At 57.7% G+C, this 21205-nt stretch overlaps 3 protein-coding genes across 13 annotated transcripts in view; all 3 read right to left on the reverse strand.

The window, feature by feature from the left end:
- The window catches only part of ENTPD8 (ectonucleoside triphosphate diphosphohydrolase 8), a 5889-nt gene extending 5428 nt beyond the window's left edge, over positions 1-461 (reverse strand). For 2 of the 5 annotated variants that reach the window (XM_031032434.2, XM_031032432.2), the window contains exon 1: positions 95-377. The gene's annotated coding sequence lies outside the window, so the exon portion shown is untranslated. The other 3 variants (XM_031032430.2, XM_081804023.1, XM_006737383.3) reach the window with 3 other exon arrangements.
- An 8203-nt stretch (positions 462-8664) lies between these two features.
- Positions 8665-19761, reverse strand: NSMF (NMDA receptor synaptonuclear signaling and neuronal migration factor). 7 transcript variants are annotated; one of them, XM_081804042.1, is made up of 15 exons: positions 19532-19760; positions 19042-19103; positions 17880-18389; positions 16686-16761; positions 15474-15626; positions 14499-14551; positions 13878-13971; positions 13261-13381; positions 12963-13046; positions 12843-12876; positions 12660-12730; positions 12429-12508; positions 12133-12235; positions 11833-11908; positions 8665-11747 (listed from the first exon to the last, which is right to left on the reverse strand). In XM_081804042.1, the coding sequence occupies exons 1-15, from the start codon at positions 19600-19602 to the stop codon at positions 11650-11652; spliced, it is 1686 nt and encodes a 561-aa protein (XP_081660168.1). In that variant the 5' UTR covers positions 19603-19760; the 3' UTR covers positions 8665-11649. The 7 variants fall into 7 exon arrangements, with proteins under 7 accessions (XP_081660168.1, XP_081660170.1, XP_081660169.1 ...); XM_081804044.1 differs by having other exon boundaries at positions 15474-15542; positions 19532-19759; XM_081804043.1 differs by having other exon boundaries at positions 15474-15566; positions 19532-19759.
- Positions 19762-20456: 695 nt separating this feature from the next.
- Positions 20457-21205, reverse strand: part of PNPLA7 (patatin like domain 7, lysophospholipase) — a 53818-nt gene continuing 53069 nt past the window's right edge. Inside the window, exons 31-32 of the mRNA XM_081802675.1 lie at positions 21071-21174; positions 20457-20903 (exon numbers count right to left, since the gene is read on the reverse strand). Coding sequence (XP_081658801.1) covers positions 20784-20903; positions 21071-21174 — 224 coding nt within the window. The 3' untranslated portion in view covers positions 20457-20783. The remainder of the gene's footprint in view (positions 20904-21070; positions 21175-21205) is intronic.

The following is a 21205-nucleotide window of genomic DNA, read 5'->3' on the forward strand; positions in this document are numbered from 1 at the left end:
GGACCGCACCCCCCAGACCAGGACAGCACCCCCAGACCAGGACAGCCCCCCTTAGACCAGGACAGCACCCCTCAGACTAGGAGACGCCCCTCACCTGGGTGCTGGATAGCCGGCTGCAACAAGGAGAAAGCTGGACTGCGGTCCCTCAGGCACCTGGCAGGTGCTTTCCTGCCTCTCCCTCAGCTAGTCACCACCCACCTCCGCCTGGACCTCACCAGACAGGTGACAGAGCCTGGGAAAAGGATCCCCTGTGAGCTGGTACTGCCCACCCCTAGTTCACAGACTGGCCAACAGAGGTTTAGGGGGGTTGAGCTCAGGCCTCTGCTGGGGGGTCATCCCCCACTACCTAGGATCACACTCTACCCACCCCACCACCACCCAGGGTCATCCCCTCACCTGCGGCCTGGGGTTGCCCCTGCCCCACCTGCCCCACTCAGTGACCGCCCAGGTGGGCCCCCACCACTCCCTGGAGGCTAAGCAGACTTTGCGCTCCAACCCCACGCTCCCCCAGCGGGAAGCCAGGTGCCGGGCTCAGGTTCCGGGCAGGTCGGAGTCTGGTGACCCAGGCCTTGGCTCGAGCAAAGGCCGGAGGAGGCCCGACTAGCCTGTGGTCCAGGGAGGAGGGTGAGTTCAGCTCCTTAGTGCAGCTGTGTTTGGTTGTTTCGAGCGTACAATGAAATTGCCCCGTTTTTGTGCACATGTGTAAACTCACAGGAACACCCCCACAGTCAGAATCACCCTGCACCCCTCCTGTGCCCCCTGGGGTCGTGCCCTGCCCCCACCAGCTCCACCGCCAATGGCCTCTGGGAGAAGGCTACGGGAATAAGTGGAGCCTGGCTTCCTCCATGCAGGGCGAAGCGCGAGGCCCAGCAGCCACCACAGACGCCCAGTCCCTCCCCTGGGCCTGAGTCAGACCGTCTGGACAGGCCGCAGTTTGCGTGGCCTGCCCCTGTCGAAGGCATCCGGGGACTTTCCGCTCGGGCTCCGAGGAGCCGCTGAGGACCTTGGTGCCCGACTCACCCAGGGACACACTGCTGAGCACGTGGCCAAGTCATGTGTAACTGGATTTCAACCGCCTGTTTCTGGAGTGAGGTCCGGCTTCTCTGCAGCATCCCCGGCCTTTGATGTCATGATTTTTAATTTTAGCCAATCTGATGGGTGCACAGTGAAACCACATTATGGTTTTAACTTGCACGCATGGCCGAGGTGCTGGACACCTTTACACGCGCTGATTTGCACACATATATTCTCCCTGATGAAGTGTCACATTTTGCCCATTTTAAAAAATTGGATTGTTCAATTTCTTCCTGGTAAGTTTAGGGAGTTCTGTAGAAGCGGTGTTCAGGCAAACAGGCTGAGCGACCCCCTGGCTGAACACAGACAAGCCCATCAGGAGACCCACCTCAAAATGGCCAAAATATCTGCTGACCAATGGGCTACTTACAACCAGGCACAGTTACCAAACAAGGGAAAATCCCATACGTGGCCTACCTCCTTGGCCTCCCTCTTTAAAGACAGCCCTCAGCCACGGCCCCGTGGCACACAGGCTCTCCTCTGTGGTCCTGCCCACGGCCCCCTGGCCGTGGATACAAGAAACTCTTATCTCCTTTGTTCTGCTCGAGTGAATTCTTTCCCCTCCACCGGAAGCTCCACTGGCTTCCGCCCCATCGGGTGGCCCCACATTTGGGGGCCGCCATCTGATTGGAAGAGACACCACATTTAGATACCAAAAGTTCTTTATATATTCTAGATCTATCCCTCTGTCATGTATGTGGTTTGCAAATTTTTTCTCCAGGTCTGTAGCTTGTCTTTTCATTTTGTTAATGATGCATTTCACAGAGCAAAATTTTAAATTCCTGCTGAAATCCAGTGTATGTTCTCCTGTGGACGGCACTTTTCACGTCATTGCTGGGAACTTTTCTCCTAACACCAGGTCTTGAAGATTCCTTTTTCCTAAAAGCTGTAGTTCCATGATGTGTGTTTAGAGCTACGGTCCATTTGATCTTTGGTGAGATGCGCGGCTTAGGTCAAGGCTCACTTCTCACGCAGCACCGTTGGTGAAAAGGCTATCCTTTCTGTATGAACTCTCGTGCACCTGGGCATGATGGCCACTCGTGTGGGCCTATCTCTGGGCCCTTCTGTGTCCACCTCCCCTGCATCTGTGCTGACCGCTGCCGCCCGTGTGAGCCTCCCACCCACCCCGCTTCATTCTTTCTAAAAGTCGTTTAGCTCCTCCAGTTCCTCTGTGCCGGCCCCTCTCTGGCTACAAAACATTCTCTTGAAAATTCTGTGATCATTTTGGGGAGAATTGACATCTTCACAAGTTTCAGCCTTCTAGTCCATGAACACAATACTCTTCTCTCCCTTTATTTAGGATTTATGTCTTTTAAACATTCTCTTTTGCCAGAATTTCTAGTTTTCAAAACAATGATCCAGTACATGTGTGTTTTTAAATTCAACTTATTTAAGCAAAACAAGACAGTTGACCCATTTCTCCCACTCTCTACCCCCATCTTTTGCAGCCACCAACCTGTTCTCCGTATCCACAAGTTTGGCTCTGTTGTTGCTGTTGTTGGAGCCCGCGTCCACATGTAAGAGACCACATGGCGTCTGTCATTCTCTGCCTTATCTCACTGAGTGTAACGCCCTTAACATCCATCCACATCATTGCAAATGGTAAGATTTCATTCTTTTTATGGCTGAGTAATACTCCATTACTTACACACACACACACACACCACGTTTTTCTGTACCCATTCATCCATTGGTGGACACAAATTGTTTCCATATCTTGGCTGTTGTGAGTAATGTTGAAATGAAGGGTGCGTGTATCTTTTCGAATTAGTATTTTTGTCTTCTTCAGATAAATATCTAGTAGTGCAATTGCAGGTTCTAGGGTAGTTCTATTTTTAACTTTCGGAGGAACCTCCACACTGTTTTCCAGAGTGGCTGCACCAGCTCGCATTCGCACCAGCCGTATAAGAGGGTTCCCCTTTCTCCAAATCCTCGCCGTCATCTTCCCTTTCGTGTGTTGTTAATTTTAGCCATTCTCACCATTGTGAGGTGGTATCTCATTGTGGTTTTGATTTGCATTTCCCTAATGATGAGTGATGTGGAGCATCTTTTCATGTGTCTGTTGGCCGTCTGTGTGTCTTCTTGGGAAAAGTATCTGTTGAGGTCCTCTGCCCATGGTGTAATCAGCTTCTCTGTCTTTTCATTGTTGAGCTGTGTGAGCTCTGGGCACAAGCCCCTTGCAGATACATGATTTGCAATTACGTTCTCTCATTCAGTAGGTTGCCTTTCATTTTATGGATTGTTTCCTTTGTTGTGCAGATTTTTAGTTTGATGTCATACTACTTGTTTATTTTTGCTTTTGTTCTGTTGCTTTTGGTGTCCTATTCAAACAATCATCACCAAGACTGATGTCAAGGAACTTCTTCTAGGAGTTTCATGGTTTCAGATCTTACATTTGAGTCTATCATCCATTGCGAGGTAGTTTTTGTGTGTGGTATAAGGCAGTGTCCAGTTTCATACTTGTGCATGTAGCCGTCCTGTTTTCCCGACACCATTTATTGAAGTAGGCATATTCTTGCCTACTCAGTTGTAAATTAATTGACCATACATGCGTGGGTTTATTTCTGAGCTCTCTGTTCTGTTCCATTCATCTATGTATCTGTTTTTATGCCAGTACCATAATGTTTTAATTACTCTAACTTTGTAAAATAGTCTGAAATCAAGGAGTATGATGTCTCCAGCTTCGTTCCTTCTCAAGATTGCTTTGGCTCTTGAGGATCTTCTATGGTTCCATACAAATTTTAGGATTGCTTGTTCTATTTCTGTGAAAAATACCATTGGAATTTTGATAGGGATTGCATTGAATCTGTAGACTGTCTTGGGCAATATGGACATTTTAACAGTATTAGTTTGTTCAAACCATGGGCATGAAATATCTTTTATTTGTGTCTTCTTCAGTTTCTTTCATTAATGTTTTGTAGTTTTCAATATGCAGGTCTTTCATCTTCTTGGTTAAATTTATCCATAGGTATTTTATTCTTTTTTTTATAAGATTTTGTTTATTTATTTTTAAGCTCTCATTTATTTTAGAGAGAAAGAGAGAGAGAGCACACAAGCAGGTGGAGGGGCGGCGGGACAGTGGCAGGGGGAGAAGCAGGCTCTCCGCAGCAGGGAGCCCGACGCGGGGCTCCATCCCAAGACCCTGAGATCATGACCTGAGCCGAAGTCAGATGCTTAACCCACTGAGCCACCCAGGCGCCCCAAGAGTTTATTTTTTAACTAATCTCTATACCCAATGTGGGGCTCAAACCTACAACCTTGACATCAAGAGTCACACGCTCCACCAACTGAACCAGCCAGGTGCCCCTTATTCTTTTTGATGCAATTGTAATTGGGATTGTTTTCTTAATTTCTCTTCTGATGGTTCATTATTAGTGTAAAGAAATGCAACAGATTTTTGTGTATTGATTTTGTATCCTGCAAGTTTACTGAATTTGTTCTGTTTTTTGATAGAGTCTTTAAGATTTTCTATACATATCATGTCCTCTGCAGATAGTGATAGTTTTACTTTTTCCTTTCCAATTTGGAAGTCTTTTATTTCTTTTTCTTGCCTAATTGCTCTTTTTTTTTTTTAAAGATTTTATTTATTTATTTGACAGAGAGAGACACAGCGAGAGAGGGAACACAAGCAGGGGGAAGTGGGAGAGGGAGAAGCAGGCTTCCCACAGAGCAGGGAGCCTGATGCAGGGCTCGATCCCAGGACCCTGAGATCAGGACCTGAGCCAAAGGCAGATGCCCAACGACTGAGCCACCCAGGCACCCCAAGTCCTAATAAATTTAAGAGGATTGAAATCATACCAAGAATCTTTTCTTTCTTTTTTTTTTTTTAAAGATTTTATTTATTTTTTTTTAGAGAGCGAGCGAGAGAGAAACAGCATGAGAGGGGAGAGGGTCAGAGGGAGAAGCAGGCTCCCCGCTGAGCCGGGAGCCCGATGTGGGACTCGATCCCAGGACCCTGGGATCATGACCTGAGCCGAAGGCAGATGCTTAACCATCTGAGCCACCCAGGCGCCCACCAAGAATCTTTCTGACCATAATGGTATGAAACGAGAGATTAATTACACCAAGAAAACTGGAAAATTCAAAAATATGTAGAGATTAAACAACATGCTACCGAACAACCAATGGGTCAAAGAAATCAAAGGAAAACTTAAAAAAAAAAAAATACCTTGAGCCAAATAAAAATGGAAACACAACACACCAAAATTTATGGGATGCAGCAAAAGCAGTTCCAAGAGGGAAGTTCATAGTGGTAGATACTACCTCAAAAAAACAAGAAAAGTCTCAAATAAACAACCTAACTTTACACCTCAAGGAACTAGGAAAAAGAACAAATGAAGCCCAGTTAGAAGAAGGAAGGAAATAACAAGGATCAGAGCAGAAATAAATGAAATAGAGACTAAAAAGATAATAGAAAAGATCAATGAAACTAAGAGCTGGTTTTTTGAAAAGATAAACAAAATTAACAACCTTTAGCTAGATTTACCAAGAAAAGAAGAGAGAGAACTCAAATAAAATGAGAAATGAAAGAGAAGTTACAACTGATACTGCAGAAATACAAAGGATCGTAAGAGACTACTATGAACAATTACACACCAATAAATCGGACAACCAGAAGAAATGGATAAATTCCTAGAAACATACAACCTACCAAGCCTGAATCATGGCATTCAATGGAAAATTAATGGAAAATCTGAACAGACCGATTACCAGCAAGGAAAATGAATCAGTCATCGAAAACATCCCCACAAACAGAAGTCCAAGACCAGATGACTTTCCTGGTAAACTCCACAAACATCTAAAGAAGAATCAATACCAATCCTTTTCAAACCCTTTAAAAAACAGAAGACGGGGGAGCACTTCCAAACATTTTATGAGGCCATCATTACCCTGATACCAAAACCACGTAAGGATGCCACCAAAAAAACTCAAAACAAAACAACAACAAAAACAATATCCCTGATGAACATAGATGCAAAAATCCTCAAACAAATTTTAACAATCCAAATTCAACAATACATTAAAAAAGATCATACACTGTGATCAAGTGGGATTTATTCCAGAGATGCAGGTGGTTCAACATCCACAAATCAGTCCGTGTGATACGCCACATTAATAAAATGAGGAATAAAAATCATGTGTTTATCTCAGTAGGTGCATAAAAAGGATTTGACAAAGTTTAACATCCACTTATGATAAAAACTCAATAAAGCAGGTCTAGAGAGAATATACCTCAACATAACAAAGGCTGTGCATGACAAGCCCACAGCCGATGTCACAATGGTGAAAAGCTGAAAGCTTTCCTCTAATTCAGGAATAAGACAAGAATGTTTACTGTTGCCACTCATATTCAACATAGAATTGGGAGTCTTAACAAGAACAATTAGGCAAGGGGCATCTGGGTGGCTCAGTCGTTAAGCGTCTGCCTTCCGCTCAGGTCATGATCCCAGGGTCCCGGGATCGAGCCCCGCACTGGGCTCCCTGCTCCGCGGGGAGCCTGCTTCTCCCTCTGCCTCTGTCTCTCTCTCTGTCTCTCATGAATAAATAAATAAAATCTTTAAAAAAAAAAAAAGAATTGGGAGTCTTAACAAGAACAATTAGGCAAGGGGCATCTGTGTGGCTCAGGGTTTCTTCACAAACAGATGTTGTATTTTGTCAAGTGCTTTTTCCTCATCCATTAATACGTTCATGTGATTTTTCTTCTTTAGACTCTCGCTTTACATTGGTTGATTTTCTTGAATACTAAGCCAGCCTTACAGTCTCAGGAGAGACTCTACTTGGTTTCTTTCTTTATATATTACTGGATTTTATTTGTTAACACAGTCCTCATTATTTGTGGATTTTGTGTTTGCAATTTTGCCTACTAACCAAAAATTATTTATAATCCCCAAATCAATACTTGCATGGTCATTTATGGACATACACAGGGCAGCAAAACACATGAGTGCCAGGTGAGTTTTCTCAGCTGAGGGTGAACAGGGCAGCATCCGCCTTCTTGTTTCAGCCCATACCGGAAAGTGTCCTTTTCATGGCCCGTGTAGTGCTGTGTTTCTGCACTTTTGTGCTTTGTCTTGGTGGTTTCTGTTTGGAACGACCCTGAGTATGGTGCCAAAGTGCTTCCCAGGGTTGCTAGTGCTGGAGGCCTTCTCTCTGCTGGCCGGCCTTCTCAGGGTTCTCCAGGTGTCACCACTTCTGGCTGCAATATTTTGAATGCCATTCTGTGAGGCTGGGGTCTTGCCTCCATCCTGTGGAGGATGCTGGGGTTTTAGCTGCAGCCTCAGTGGCTCTAGTCCCAGGTCATCCCCTTTCCCTTCACCACATTTTCTGCTTGGCTTTGCTTTGTCTCCAGTCTGAGAGTGGGCCAGTCTGCTGCGCGGGGCCTGGGTTAGGGTTGCTTCTACATGGGCCTGAGGGCAGGGCTAGGGGTTCGTAAACACCTTTGCAGGTGGCTTCCCGGTACTTTCTACATCCCTGCCTCCTGGCTCCCTCCTGGGTGCCTCCTTCCATAACCAGCCTGCACTGAGCCCTCCGACAGACCCTGGCCCTGTTCAGCTGGCAGCTGAACAGCTGACGGGGCAACTCCCACAGGGGCTCTGACACCCTCCCCCCAGTCGACCCTGGTTTCCAGAGACTACTCCATGGGAACTGTCAGCGGAAACCTCTCCCTAGCGTGCAGACTTAGTAAGAGGGGCTGTTGGTGCGATGTGTCCCTTCCGGAAGCGGGAGGCAAGTGGCGGCGCCAAGTGTGAGTTTCATTCTAGGAGTGAGGGAGCCTTGGAAGCTTCTAGATGAGGCAGATGCACCCCGTGTTGCTGGGCAGAGAAGAAGCTCAAGGGGCTGTAAGTGGAGGCCGGGCTGGAGGACACCCATGGGGGAGATGTGGAAGGTGGCTTCCTGGCCCATCCTGCCATTTGCAGGGGCAGGTTTCACGTCTTCTCCCCTCTGCCCCCAGCAACACTCACGGCCGGGAGTGAGCGGCCACACCTCCCGTCACAGCCTGTAATTACATATGTGGATTTATCCCCATGTAGAGAGGCTGTTCTCCTCTACTTTACGGGTTGGGAATCACGCCTCAGTGTGACTGGAGACACTCCCCCACCCTGCCGGGGCATCCTATCCCAGCTCTGTCTTAGCGGGGCACACTCTGGCACCAAGGAGGGCCCACAGCAGGTGAGTGAGGCACAGAGAGGGCAGTGTGGGGGAGATGGGCAGGCTGGGACCACCTGTGCCCATGCTGTTTGGAGAGACAAGGATTGTGCTCGGGCCCGGCCTTCTGGGTAATTATGAATTAATTATGAAGGCACACATGTCACAGTGGGTGGCCGGACTCCTCCCATCACTGTTCACCTACCTACTCACTTTACACAGAGGCCTGACCATAGTTCCCCCTTAACAATGAGCCTTTTGAGCCATCTGCTCCTTCTGGGATAGCTGGCCCTGTGATCTGGCCTTGCCCCCATCAGTGGCATAAACGAGGGCAAAGGACAGCTGCCCCAGAGGGAGGGAGGTGTTGGCTCGACAGACCTGCTGGTTTATCAGCTATATATATATATATATATATAATACATATAATATACATATACACACACATACAATTTCAAGATTTATTTGAGAGAGAGAGTGCGAGTTGGGGAGGGGCAGAGGGAGAGAATCTCAAACTCCCTGCTGAGTGGAGCCCCGTGCAGGGCTCTATCTGGATCATGACCTGAGCTGAAATCAAGAGTCAGATGCTCAACTGACTGAGCCACCCAGGTGCCCCGTATCAGTTATATTTTAAGAGCTGTGGCCAGATTATCTTCCTGAAAGGCTCTATCAACTCACGTTACCTTTTTCCCACACATTCACCAGCATAGAGCACTAATGCCCTCATGTTTGTGCCAAACCAACAGGCAAGAAGTAATACCTCGTCCCTTTTGTTGGCTTTCACTGGGTCCCTAATGCGCTAAGAAGACTGTGCATTCATTAGCCCCTTGACTTCCTTTTCTGTATTCTCTCTCGAGATCTTTACTCACTTCCCCTCCCGACTGCTGTCCTTTACTTAATATATAAGAGCTTCTTACGTGTCAAGGACCCTTCCGCCTCTCTCACCACCTCTGGCTGCTGGGGCAGGTGGGTGGGTCAGCGCTGCGGTGGCCCCGGCCAGCCTCGGCCCTCACGTCTGCCACACCTTCCCCGCTTGTACTTCTCCAAAATGCTTGTCCATGTTGTACTGGGCTTGTTCCTGGGTGGTGTTTTTCCCACTCTTGACCCCTGTCCCTCCACCACGCTTCTCTTCAGTGGTTATGGGGCAAGGAATGGAAACTTGTGAGCCAGACGTTAAGACCTCGAGCCTCCTGCTGGCAGACCTCTCAGGCCTTCTCCACCGCAGCTGTCCTGAAGGACGGTGGGGGCTGGACAGTCCTGCTGAAGCAGCCCCAGACCTGCAGCTACAGGGCCCCACTAGGTGAGGGAAAGTGAGGGGAAAGGGCATGGGACACAGTTTCCAGCTGGTCCTGGGATGAGGGTTGCAGACAGCACAGTAAATGTGCCCTCTAAGTGCACAGCGTGCAGGTAGCCGGGTCGTCTTGGGGAGAGCTAGCCTCCTGGCCTGCACGTTTAAGACAAAAGCCTACAGACAGAAATTCTGGCAGCACCAGGCAGCCTGCAGGTGTTAGGAGCAGGGGCGATATGTCATGGCTCAGGCACTGAGTGCACTAAAAACTCCCAGATAACACGACGTCGTACGTGAGAGCATGTGGACAGGCATGTGGCATGTGCGTACCTACGAGCCTACCTATTCCCGCAGACACCGACCGCTTGGCCGCCTGCCCCAGCCCTGTGTGGGATGCCCTGGAAGCATCTGGAGGCTGCAGGGCTGTGTGCCCCTGGAGCTGGCATGCCCACCCCAGGAAGGGCCGCCTGCCTCCAGGATCCCAGCACCCAAGGCCTCAAGCCTCCTAGACTCTACCCACGCTGTCCACTGGTGGCCTCCCGTCCTGCCCAGCCCTTGGTGGCCTTGTATGTGCACATCTGGCGCCTGTTGCCCCATCCCTGGACCACTAGAGACCAGGAGCCACCCAGGTAGCAGGCCCAGCTATGCCCAGCAGCAGCTTTGCCACTGGGGGAGAAGCAGCACTGGGCCCATCTGGAAAAGGGTGGCCAGCTGGTCCCACGGTCACTTCCTGGCATCCTGCGGCAGCCATACTGCTGACCAGATGCGGAGAGCGGCCTGAGGGGTGGGTGGCCCTCTGCTTGGTGCCTGAGGGTCTCTGCTCTCACCTCCTGACCCTTCTCGACCCTCTTCCAGGAGCACATTCCTCTGCCCCCTGTGGCTATCTCAAGAACCTGCTTTTCTCCATCCCCGCCGCTGCCAGACCCTCTCATGGAGCGTGCCCTTGGCAGGGGAGGTCTAGAGGCCCCACCCAGCCCTCTCTGTCCAGGCAGCCATGGCAGCAACGTTGGACCAGCAGGCCCCAAAGTTTCTGGGCCCAGGGAGGTAGTGGATGGTGCTGAGAGGAGAGCCAGGCGGTGGCCGCAGCGGAGGGTCAGGTTTAATGGTCACTCTAAGGGATATCGTACATCATTCAGAGCCCAGCACATGCCCTTGCTCCTCCCTTAGCTGAGGGCAGAGCCAGGTGTCCTCACACCCAGGCTCTGCGGAGGGGGGCCTGCCCCCGAGCCCCAGCTATGTACAAGAGCCAGCCCCACTGGGCCCCAGAGTCCACCGCTGCTCAGCGCCGCTGCGGGGTCCAGGCACCCACTGCCGTGTGCGGCGGGGTTCCCACCCACCGGGGCCCAGCCCCGGCCTGCCCCTGCTGAACCCTTTGCACTGGGAGAGGGCTCCAGACCAAGCCTGGCAAAAGCCGAACTGCACCGCAGCATCAGGGGGCCGGGCGGCTGCTGGAGGACGGGGAGCGGCAGGGCCCCGCTCAACCCAGAGCCTCCTTTGAGAGAAGGGGAGGCGTGTCCCCTCCACGGCTGCCCAGACACCCCTGCTGGGCCGGTGCGGCTGAGGTCAGAGGAAGCAGGGGTGGCAAGAGGGCAAGCACAGACCATCAGGGCCTCGGCCAGGGCCGGAGCCAGGCCGGACAGCCGGGCAACACTGCCCCACAGACGGGCCGCCCTGGTGCTGGTGATCAAATGGGGCAGGGCTGGGGGGCTGGGGGCAGAGAAGATCCTGGACACACACTGGGCTGGGTTGTCTACACCGTAACTGGTAACATAGCACTTAACTATTCAACTAATAATGCTGCTTCCCTTTGAACTGTTTTGGGGCTGTGAAAATTGCACTTATTTCTAGGAACCTGCAGAGAGGAGCCGCCCCAGCGCTGCAGCCCCTGGGCAGGGCCTAGGCCCCATCAGCGCCCGGCTGCCGAGCACCCCCTGGCCACGTGGGGTGAGGCTCGTCCCGGGCCGCAGGGGCTACGACCTCAGTGGCCTGGGGTGCGGTGAGGGCCAGACCCCCAGGAGGGAACCTGAGCAACATCTGAGGGTGCCCTGAAGCGGCCGTGAAGACTGGGACCCACGCGGTCCTGGGCCACACACAAAGGGCCCAGCCCCAGCCGCTGGTCCACGGAAGCAGCCGGGTGGCGGCCCTCAGAGAACATCCTCAAAGTCCAGCAGCTTCGAGTGCTGACGGCTTTTCCACAGGCGGTACAGCCGGAAGTCAAAGTAGGTCTCAATCATCTGCTTCCCTGGGGCACAAGAAGAAACGCCAGGGTTCAGGCCTCACCCCCTGGACCCCACCCCTTAGGCTGGGAACCAGACTGGCAAGCTCACCTTGGGCCGACAACTCCAGCGGGGACTCAAAGGTGACCCTGTAAGGGGTCATGAGGGTCCTGAGGTTCTGGAACAGCTGAAAGGGCAGGGCGGGGCCGTGAGTTCAGGGCAGGGGACGGGAGGGGTTGGGGGAGGAGGGAGGGGCGTAGCAGGAACCCCCCATCGTTGACTGGGCTCAAGCACAGGGAGCTTCTGAGGGGTTGAAGGAAGAGAGGAGCGTAGAAAAATTAGACGCTGTCAACTCTTTTAGTGGGTCTGGAGTTTCCAGAAGCCTGGGGCAGGGTTTTGGGGTCCCTGTACCTTCTCCCCGTTGGGGTTCCCCAGAATGTAGCAGCCCATGATGTGGATGACGTTCGGCTCTGGGTTCACTTTGCTCATCAAGCGGCTCAAGCGCTTCCAGAAGCTGGTGGGGGGAGGGCTGGGTCACAGGTAGCCTCCAGCCCAGGCCCCCACGTGGGAGGAGGGGCAGGCCAGCGTCCAGGACCCGGCTCCAGAAACAGGAGCATCCCGGGGAGGGACTGCAGGGATGGGGTGTGCAGACGGACGCTGCCTCTAACTCCCCTATCCAGCCTCCGCAGGCAGCCCTGCCCACTCACTGGATCATGTCCTCCTCCTTCTCCACTTTGGCAAAGGTGGCCACCTTGTTCTTGAGCAGGTACAGGTGTCCTGGGCCGCCCTGTCAGAAACTGTAGTTGGCCACGTGGGGCGTACACAGAGGGCGTCCATTCACTGCCCCCCATCACACAGACACGTGGTCGTTCGGAGGCCGCACATTCTCAATTGATACCCCCACTCCACGCCCCCAGCAGGAAGGGGCTGAGCCCTACCTGGCAGAAAATCAGCATCTTCCAGATCTTGGCCCCCTTGTGGTAGATGTTCAGCTTTTTCTCTATTTCCTCTAGGGAGGGAGGAGTGTGAGCTGTCCCCTGGTGCCCCCCCACCCCCACCATGGCCTGTAGGTAAACCCCCACACCCAGGATCAGAAGACAGTGGGGTTGGAGGGCACATACCCAGAATGTCCTCAAAAGTCGCGTGTTCGTGATCCTGAAACAGACACAGGCCACACTCTGGTCAGAGCCCCTCTCAGGCAGCAGCCCCACCCAGCACCGGGGGCTGGGGGAGAGACTCACATAGAGAATGGGGATGATGGACGGGTCGTCCCTGCGGATGATAGTCGGGATGTACTCAGCTTTGGGCACCTTGGAGGAGATGAGCTGCAGACAGCGCAGGGAGCTGCTCAGGGCCCAGCCGCCTTGGAGCCCATGGGCAGTGGGTGGCCCCGTGAGGCTGCCCCCCACTGCTGGGCAGCCTGTGATGGCCGCATCATCTCCAGGTAGAGCCAGTTGGGCTCCTGGAGGAAAAAGGACGCCGCCCCCGCCAGCCCAGAACCGGCTAGAACAGGAATAGCGTAAAGACACCCGACCTCACCATGACCTTGGGGGGCACAAAGCCCGCGGTGTCGCAGGCCACTGCCTCCAGCCCCTTCTCGGTCTCCCAGTCCAGATCCTCGAAGGCCTCACCCAGGGTGCAGTGTGAGCTCTGCAGGTCACTACCTGAGGAGCAGGATGGGTCACCAGGGCCGGGGGCCACCAGCGGCACCTCCAGTCCCAGCTGTTACCCGCAGACACGAGTGGTAGAAACCGCAGTAAAGACTCCCGGAAGGTCCTCCAGGCCAGTGAGAAAACCAGGGTGGGGGACAGCGACCAACAGAGGCCACCACCAGCCTGGCGAGACCGGCCGCTGCCTCCACCCCCAAGCTGCTGCACTGTGGACGCCCGCACAATGCCAGGAGGACCAGGCCAGCCGGGGCCCTGGAGCCAGCAGCAGGGCAGGGCAGCCCCCGGCCCCTCCGGTCTCCCGGAGCTGCGGCAGCACACAGCACCCTGCCCACGAGGTGCCCCCACCTCACAGATGGGTAAACTGAGGCTCAGAGAGCAGAAACGCAGAAGCCTAGCTGCCCGGGCAGGAGGCCCGCCCTGCGGAGCGCGGGAGCTGGGGGCCTAGGGGAGCCTCTTGGGGCAGGTGGGCCGGCCTGCGCCGGGCACCTACTGTCTCGGGAGTCGTGGGAAGTGTCGGCTTTCATGGGGGTGGGGTCGCTCCAGGACCGGCTGAAGCTCCGCTCGCGCCGCTCGGCGAACGCTGCAGTGAGAGCAAAGCGGCGTCAGCGGCTGGAGCGGGGGCGGGAGGGGCAGAGCCTGAGAGCGGACTCCGGGCCGCGGGGCCCCACGGCCGGGCTGAACCCACGGCCGGGCTGGCTCGGCTCCGCGCCGCGCTCGTGGCTGGGCGGGCGGAGGACGTCAGTCCGCGGCGCCGGGGCCGAGTCTGGCGTGCGGGGGCAGGGGCTGGGGACCCGGCCGGTGGCGCAGGCCTAGCAGGGGTGCGGGCGGCGGAGTGAGCGTCCGGCCCAGAGGCACGGCCCGTGCGGAGGGGCCGGGGCGGCGGGGGTTGGGGGCGGGGTTGTGGGTGGGGCCTGGAGCCCGGGGCGGAGCCTGAGGCAGGGGTTCCGTTGCAGGGATAGGGGCGGGGCCGGAGTCCAGGGTTCCCGGGTGGGGCTGGGGTCGGGGTTCGGGAACGCGGGTCTTTCCCGCGCAGCTAGCAGCCCGCAAAGCCCCAGCCGGCCGAGAGCAGCGCCGCCCACCTGCCCACCCTCCTGCCCTGGGTCTTACTCTGGGCCTTCACCCTCCGGCTGCCGACCATGCGCAGGTGTTTGCGGAAGTTCCTGGGGAAGAAACACGGGGGCTGGTGAGGATCGCCAGAGTGGGTGGGCGGCGGACCGGTCCCCCATGCTCCCTGCTCCTGGCGCCACCGCCCCGCAGTCGCACCTGACGTTGCCTGAGGCTCTGCCTTCACCTCTTTAGGAAAGAAATGGCTCGCGCGCCCCTGCGCTCCCCCACTCGCTCCCCGCCCACTCAGGCGCAAGTCCCACCCAGTCCCTGTCATGCTGACACCTCTCCAGGGCTCCCCTTCGCTGCCAGGACAAAGGCACAGTGGTCAAGCCTTCTCTTGCCGTCGCCCCCATCGCAGGACCACTCCCTTGGTGACTTCCCCCGCCTTCAGGCCCCCACCTCCCCTGCCCACCCTTCCGTTCCCTCTGGGCCCAGGCACACTCTGCACCCCACCAGCCTCCCTCTCCAAGTGGTCGAGGGCTCCCGCTGCCTGCGCTCGGGGACCAGGGCAGCACGACTGTCTGCACCAGCCTCAGGTCGGTTTGGGGCCTGCAGACACTCCTTCCCCTGCTCTCATGTCCCTGGGCCACCTCAGAGACAGGTCTTCTTTACCCCCAAATGTGTGCCCTACCCAGGTCCAGGGTCCAAGATGGACAAGGTTTCTGGCCACATCTCTGAGGTGGGGTTTGGGGAGGATAAGCCTTGTTGCTGACCCCACAGCTCTGGGGTTCAAGGGGCAGGGAGAGACATGGGTGGGCTAGCTGGCTGGAGTCCCACTGTCAACGTACCCCCAAAACACAGGCCTAGGGGGCCCAGGTTCCATGACCTCTCCTGCCTGCTGCGTCCCCAGAGCAGGGCCAGGCCAGTGGTCGCCACCGCCCTTCCCCCATCAGGTCTGCCAGGGCCCAGTGGGTCCAGGCCAGACCAGCACAGACAAGAGACGGACCCTGGTGGCGAGTGGCTGGCAGGCCCTACCTCTGGATTACAGACGCGGAATCATTCTCCCGTTTCCGGCGCTTCCTCTCCGCGTAGCCCCTGAACACCCTGGGAAACCACCACGAGTCAGCACTGCCCTTGGCCGCAGGTAGGAGGGACCGAGACGTGGGGACAGAGTCGTGAGCACAGGGCCTGGAGGGGCATCCAGGGCGCTGGGCCAGGCAGAAGGCTCCTGGCCTGTCTCACCCTGTCCTCCGCCCTGCTTCTGGCAGGCCCTTGGCACTTGAGGGGGTGCAGCTCTCCCTCACACTCAAGGCCCAGGTCCCTGGCCTGCCCAAGCCTGTCTGGGGGTAGGAGGGTCCCCCAGGGACAACCACCGTGCTCTTAAGCTCCAGGTCCCACAGGGTACTTACGAGATGCTGGAGGTACGGCGGGACGGGGCAGCGTGGGAAAGAAGACATAGTGAGCCACGACCCCGGCAGCCCCCTGAGTTCCCTGTTACTGCCCTTGTCATCGACTCCAGGGGCCCCTCACTCATACTCCGGGCACTAGCTCTGCTGTGGGAAGCCCACGAGAGGGCCGTGGCCGCGGAGGTCACGGGCTCATGCTACCAGGTGCTGTGACGTGGTCATTTCTGCTGGGTCTGGGCCTGGGGGCAGTGCTGGGCTCCCCAGAGCAGCATCGGGGGGGAGCTTCCTCAGTGTGGGGGGCACTGCAGCAAAGGGTGCCTCTCTGAAAGGAACTCCGTGTCCGAAAACCCAGGTACGTGTCCCAGACAGGAAAGAGCCGGCCCCGCAGGGGACTCCTGAGGTGTGATCCCTCAAGGTGCACACAGGATACAAATCCACTGCTGTCTGGGAGCTGAGACGAGGCCGTGGCCTGGGAGAACCACCCCCACTGGGGACCGCGTCAGCTGCAGCCCTGGGCCGGGTCCCCAGAGGACCCTCAAAGACAGGGGAGGGCCAGGAGAGCAGAGGGCAGGCAGGGCAGTGCGGAGGGAGGGATGGTAAGGGGATGGGGTGTGGGAGGGGCAGCGGGAGGCTGGGGGAGGACAGGAGCCAGCCCTGCCTTCCCTGAGACTGACGTCACATCTGGCAGCCATGGTGGGACATGGGCGCGTGGGGCCGCTCGGAAACAGTCACGCAGGGGGGCCCAGCAGGAGGGAGAGGGTCCAGCAGTACTTCCTGAGCACCAAGAAGAGCCCCTGGCCCAGGCCCCACGCCGTGGGCACACATCAGGTACACGACTCACGCTTGCATAGTTGTGGTTGCCGTCTGGAAACTGAAGAGGTTTTCCTTGGGGAACCAGGTTCGGATGGGGGTGTCATCTGCAAGACAAAAGTGGCAAGGGTGGCTTGGGGCTTCCTAAAGCCTCTACTTCCACCTGCCAGGGAAGGCGATGCTTCTGCCAAAGCCAGTGGAGGAAAAGCTCCAGGGTGCCCTAACCCTCTCCCAGGTGGGCGGACCCTGGCATGGGGCTCTAAGGTAGCATGTGCCTGCTCAGCTGTTCACGCCAAGACAACTCAGCAGCTTCGTGACAGTCGGTCTTTGCCCAGCTCTCCCTGGGGCTGCCTACAGTGGAAGAACAGTCCTTTGAAAGCACAGCCTGTGTCCAGGGGGCCCAGAGAAAGGATTCACTTTGTTTCTCTTTGGAGAGGAGGAACAGGGCCGGGGCAATGGCTGCAGCCTTTCCTGGGGGCTCTGGGGCCTTCTCTGCAGCCTGCACATTCCATTCCCTTGCACCGTTCCAGGAGGGTGAGGTGGAGGCCCTCCCCCAGCGTGGAGACTTGTCTTGCTGAGGGCTGCCCCTTCTCAGGACCCCTACAGCTCCCAGATGGGGTGGATGGAAGTTTGCTCTACTTTCTCACCCTGACCCCTGCCCCAACCCCGAGACTGTGTCCATCAGAGAAGCATGAGGTCATGGAGGTGAAGTGCCCACACCCCCAGCCTGTGCCCTGATGCCTAGGCAGGTGGCGGACTGGGAAGCCCAGGAGGTATCCTGGGATGATGTGGGGGCTCGGCTAGTCAGCACTCTTGCTTTTCAGGATGTGACCTCAGAGCCAGGAGGCATGGGGCTGCTCAAGTGTCTTCTAGACACAGTAAGCCTCCAGGGCTCACCAGCCACTCACACAGCTCAGCAATCCTAGGAGGCACCCAATACCTGGCCAGGCCCCAGACAGCTTCCTGAGGTTACTGGGAACTTCATTTGTTGGGACCCAGGGCAGGGACTATTCCCCAGGACTCCCCAAAGGCAGCCTGATTTTCTAATTAAGCCACGTTTTCTGTGTGCTCAATCAAGACGCTCCTAATCCCCCTCCTCCAGGAAGTACTCCTTGATTGACTTGGTGCTGTGGGGCACCTACACACCCTCCACCTGTCCAAGCCTCTTAGTGGTGGTTGCCAGCAAACCCCAGCATCAGCTCCCTGCCCCCGAGCCTGCCCTCACCAGACACACGATCAACACTGTACATCCTCTCCAGCTTCTTGCGGCGGCTCGTGGCCTCAGGCAGAGGTGGCTGGTCCAGCCCAAAGGCCCGAGGGGAGGGGCTGGGACCGGGGGCCAGCTGGGCGCATCCTGGACATTCCTTGGAGCCCTGGCGGCTGCCTGCCCAGCTCTGGCAGGGCCTGCTGACGTCCTCACGGCTGCCCCCCGGGCTGGCACGCAGGGGCTGGCTGTGGTGGTGGTGGGGGTGCCGTTCCCGCTGCCTCCGCCCCTTCACCACGGCCAGCTCAATGGCCTCGGCCTCTGGGCTGGGGAGCAGGGCCGGCTCCCCGGAGATGGTGTACACACGGGGCTGGGGGCCCTCACCGGCCGGCTTCCCGCCGACAGCCTCCTCTGAGAGGCTGCCCTCGTAGCGGCCATTGGAGACGAGGGAGAGGCGACGCTTGTTCTGGGGGGCTGGCTGCATCTCGGGGGACCCGTCGTGGCCAGAGTAGGCGTCAGCCAGCAGGTGGTCTGGGGGAGAGGCACCAGGTGAACTGCAGCCCTCTGGCCCCGCCCTCCCATTCTCCTGGTGCGGTGAGGGCAGAGGACACCCAGTGAGTGCCTGGCCTGGACTGGGGGGACTGCAGCTGCCCTCCAGCCCCAGTGACCAAACGCTAAGCCCCTGCTGTCTTCGGAAAAGGTGTTTGGAGCTGCGCACTCCGCCTAGACTAGGCTCCCACCCTCCTCCTACCGGGGCCCCAAGCCCTGGGTGTGTGTGCGTGGGGGTGACAGGCTACACTACCTGCAGTTGGTGGTGGGGGACGGACGGGAATAAACAGGCCACCTCCCAGCCTGCCACTGCACCCGTGCGCCCAGTGCCAACTTCTCCCCTCCCCCCCACCAGCTGGCCCCAAGAGACAGCGGTGCCAACCCTGGGGGTGCCAGGAGGCCTGTTGCCATGCCAACGGCCCAGGCTGGGTGGGTGCCATGGTGATGAGTGACTCTGAGCTCCTCCTGGGGCTCTGGGCCAGGGAGGGCAGGGGGCGTGAGGAAGCCAGCCCAGCAGCTCACAGCCCACGGGGGGCTGGGCCAGGCCTGGGGCAGGGGACAGCAGCCCTACGGCGTGGGGGTGGGGTGGGGCTGCGGACCAACCCTGTCCTGGCACCTCTTCGAATGCCCCTACCTGCACCGTTCCGATTCTCAGGGTGACTCTGGGACAGGTACTCGCCAAATGCTCGGGCTGCTCTGAAGGGTGGACAGCGGGGTGCGCTTTCAGTGCACCCAGGCCACTCTGGACTCTCCCCGAAAGGGAGCCTGGGGTCCCCACCCCCACACAGGCCTCCGGCACCAGCAAGGGGAGGGTCGGGGTCACTCACGGCAGACCGTGCCGTCCCACCCCCAGAAAACCCAGGGCTGGCAGGTCGCAGTTCCAGGGACCCCTGGGTCCCAGGGCAACGTGGCCGCGGCCCGGGTGGCTTTCTGTCCAGCCCCCGTCACTGTGTGTGTGTGTGGGGGGGGGTCGTGAGGTCGGCATCTCACCCACAGCTGTCTCCGGGAGGGGAGCCGCGCCGAGGTGGCGGTGCGAGTGGGGGAGGGAGGCGCGGCGAGAAGCCCCGCCACGGGGGAGGGGGCCGGGGGCGGGCGTTGAGCCCCGGCCGGCCCGCCGCACTCACCGCACTTTGGCCGCCACCGAGGACATGGCCTCGCTCCTCAGCGCCCTCCTCCGGGAGGCGGCGGCGCCCATGGTCGCGGCGGCGGCGGCGCATCCCCCGGCCTCAGAGCGCGCCCCGCGCCCGCCGCCTCCGCCGGGGTAGCCACGCCGCGCGGGGGCTCCGGCTCGGGCCCGGGCCCCGCATGGCCGCGCTGGGCCGTCCGCGAGTCCCGCCGCACCGGGAGAGCGCGGCCGGGGCCGGGGGCGGCGGCTCCGCCCACCGCGACGTCACGGAAGGGGCGGGGCCGGGCTCCGCCCACCGCGACGTCACGCCTGGAGGTGGCCGCCCATGACGTCGGAGCCTGGCGGGGTCGTCCGGAGGGGACTGGGGCGGCGGTCCCGCCCACCGTGCAGGCGCTGGGGAGGGGGACGCCGAGAAACAGGCTGGCGGTCCCTTGACTGCAAGGTCCTAGGCCCTCGGGTCAGGGGTCTCCCTGCCCCTTGGAGACCTGCAGGGAGGGGCTGCGGACCCCAAAGACGCAGGGCCGGAGTTGTCCCTCCTTTTACACAAAAGGGCTCCCTGGCGCTATTAATGATCCGAGACAGGGTGGGCGGCATGCGACCTAGGAGAGCAGCCCGTGTACTGCGGGGGAAGATGCCTGAGAGGTCAGCAGTGGGCTCCTTCTTGGTTCGGGGCACCCCAGCTCCATGCGGACCCTGGGTGTCCTGCCTGCGTGGTCAGTTGTTGCACTGGGTTGCCTGCGGCCCCCACATGGTGACTTCGGAGGACAGCAGGTGATGCCACACCCAGTCCGGACTCAGGGATGCGCCCCCACCCCCCAACCCCACGGTGGACCAGTGATGGGGGCCGCGGCTGCTCCCTGGCTCCGGTCAGGCCCATCGTGTTGCTCTCTGCCACAAGGACCTTGGCAAGGGACATGTCCACACACAGTCAGATCTACCTTTATTGACACATCAAGCAGGTGCACCAGGGGCTCCGACAGGTCTCCGAGGCCTCCGGGAGCCCCGCGGGGGCGGGCACAGCCCCTGGGACTGCCGTTGTGCACAGAGGGTGCCAGGACCGAGAGCCCCACCAGAAGCTGCCAGTGCAGACGGGCAGAGGCACCCAGCGCAGCTTGGGCTCCAGCACAAGAGAAGCTGGACTCAGTGGCTCACGGGCCCTAGGCCCCAGCCGGTCTTCCTGGCGGGCTGGGAAGAGCCCCAGGAGCTGTAGGAGCCAGGGTCTCTGAGGGAGGCCCACAGCAGATGCTGCTCTAGGGTGCATCTGAGTGGAGACCTCTACCCATCCTGGTCAGAGTGCTGGGGGTAGGAGTCCGGGGGCAGTCCTGGGAAGCCAGACTGGGGCTCCGATGCCGAAGTGAGGACTCGTCGTCCTGGAAGCAAACGGCACGTCATGGTGGGGCTGAGCCTGGAGGGCTGACCCTGGGCCAGGTTTCTCTGGCTCTGTGCTGCAGGGCAGCAGAGGGAGGGAGCGGCTGGCCTGCTTGGAGCCCTCAGAGCTGACTCAGCCCAGGGGCACAGGCAGGTCCGGGCAGCTCACCGAGTCCGAGCCCACGTGGGCCGGGGCACTCTGGAAGTCAGCATACGCATCCCTTGGGCCGTCTGGCAGTTCCTCCTCATACTCGGTCTGGTAGTCAGACTCGTCTGGACGGAGGGGAGGGCTGTGTTGGTCCCC

This window comes from Leptonychotes weddellii, chromosome 14 (assembly GCF_054177405.1).
Source record: "Leptonychotes weddellii isolate Sample4059 chromosome 14, ASM5417740v2, whole genome shotgun sequence".
Classification (NCBI taxonomy): domain Eukaryota; kingdom Metazoa; phylum Chordata; class Mammalia; order Carnivora; family Phocidae; genus Leptonychotes; species Leptonychotes weddellii.

Excerpts from the sequence above, each read along its gene's own strand:
- NSMF (XM_081804042.1), bottom strand. The coding sequence starts at position 19,602 with ATGGGCGCCGCCGCCTCCCGGAGGAGGGCGCTGAGGAGCGAGGCCATG. Across the intron at positions 19,104-19,531 it reads TCGGTGGCGGCCAAAGTGCG|AGCAGCCCGAGCATTTGGCG; the intron begins GTGAGTGCGGCG and ends TCCACCCTTCAG. Across the intron at positions 14,552-15,473 it reads TCCGCGTCTGTAATCCAGAG|GAACTTCCGCAAACACCTGC; the intron begins GTAGGGCCTGCC and ends TTTCTTCCCCAG.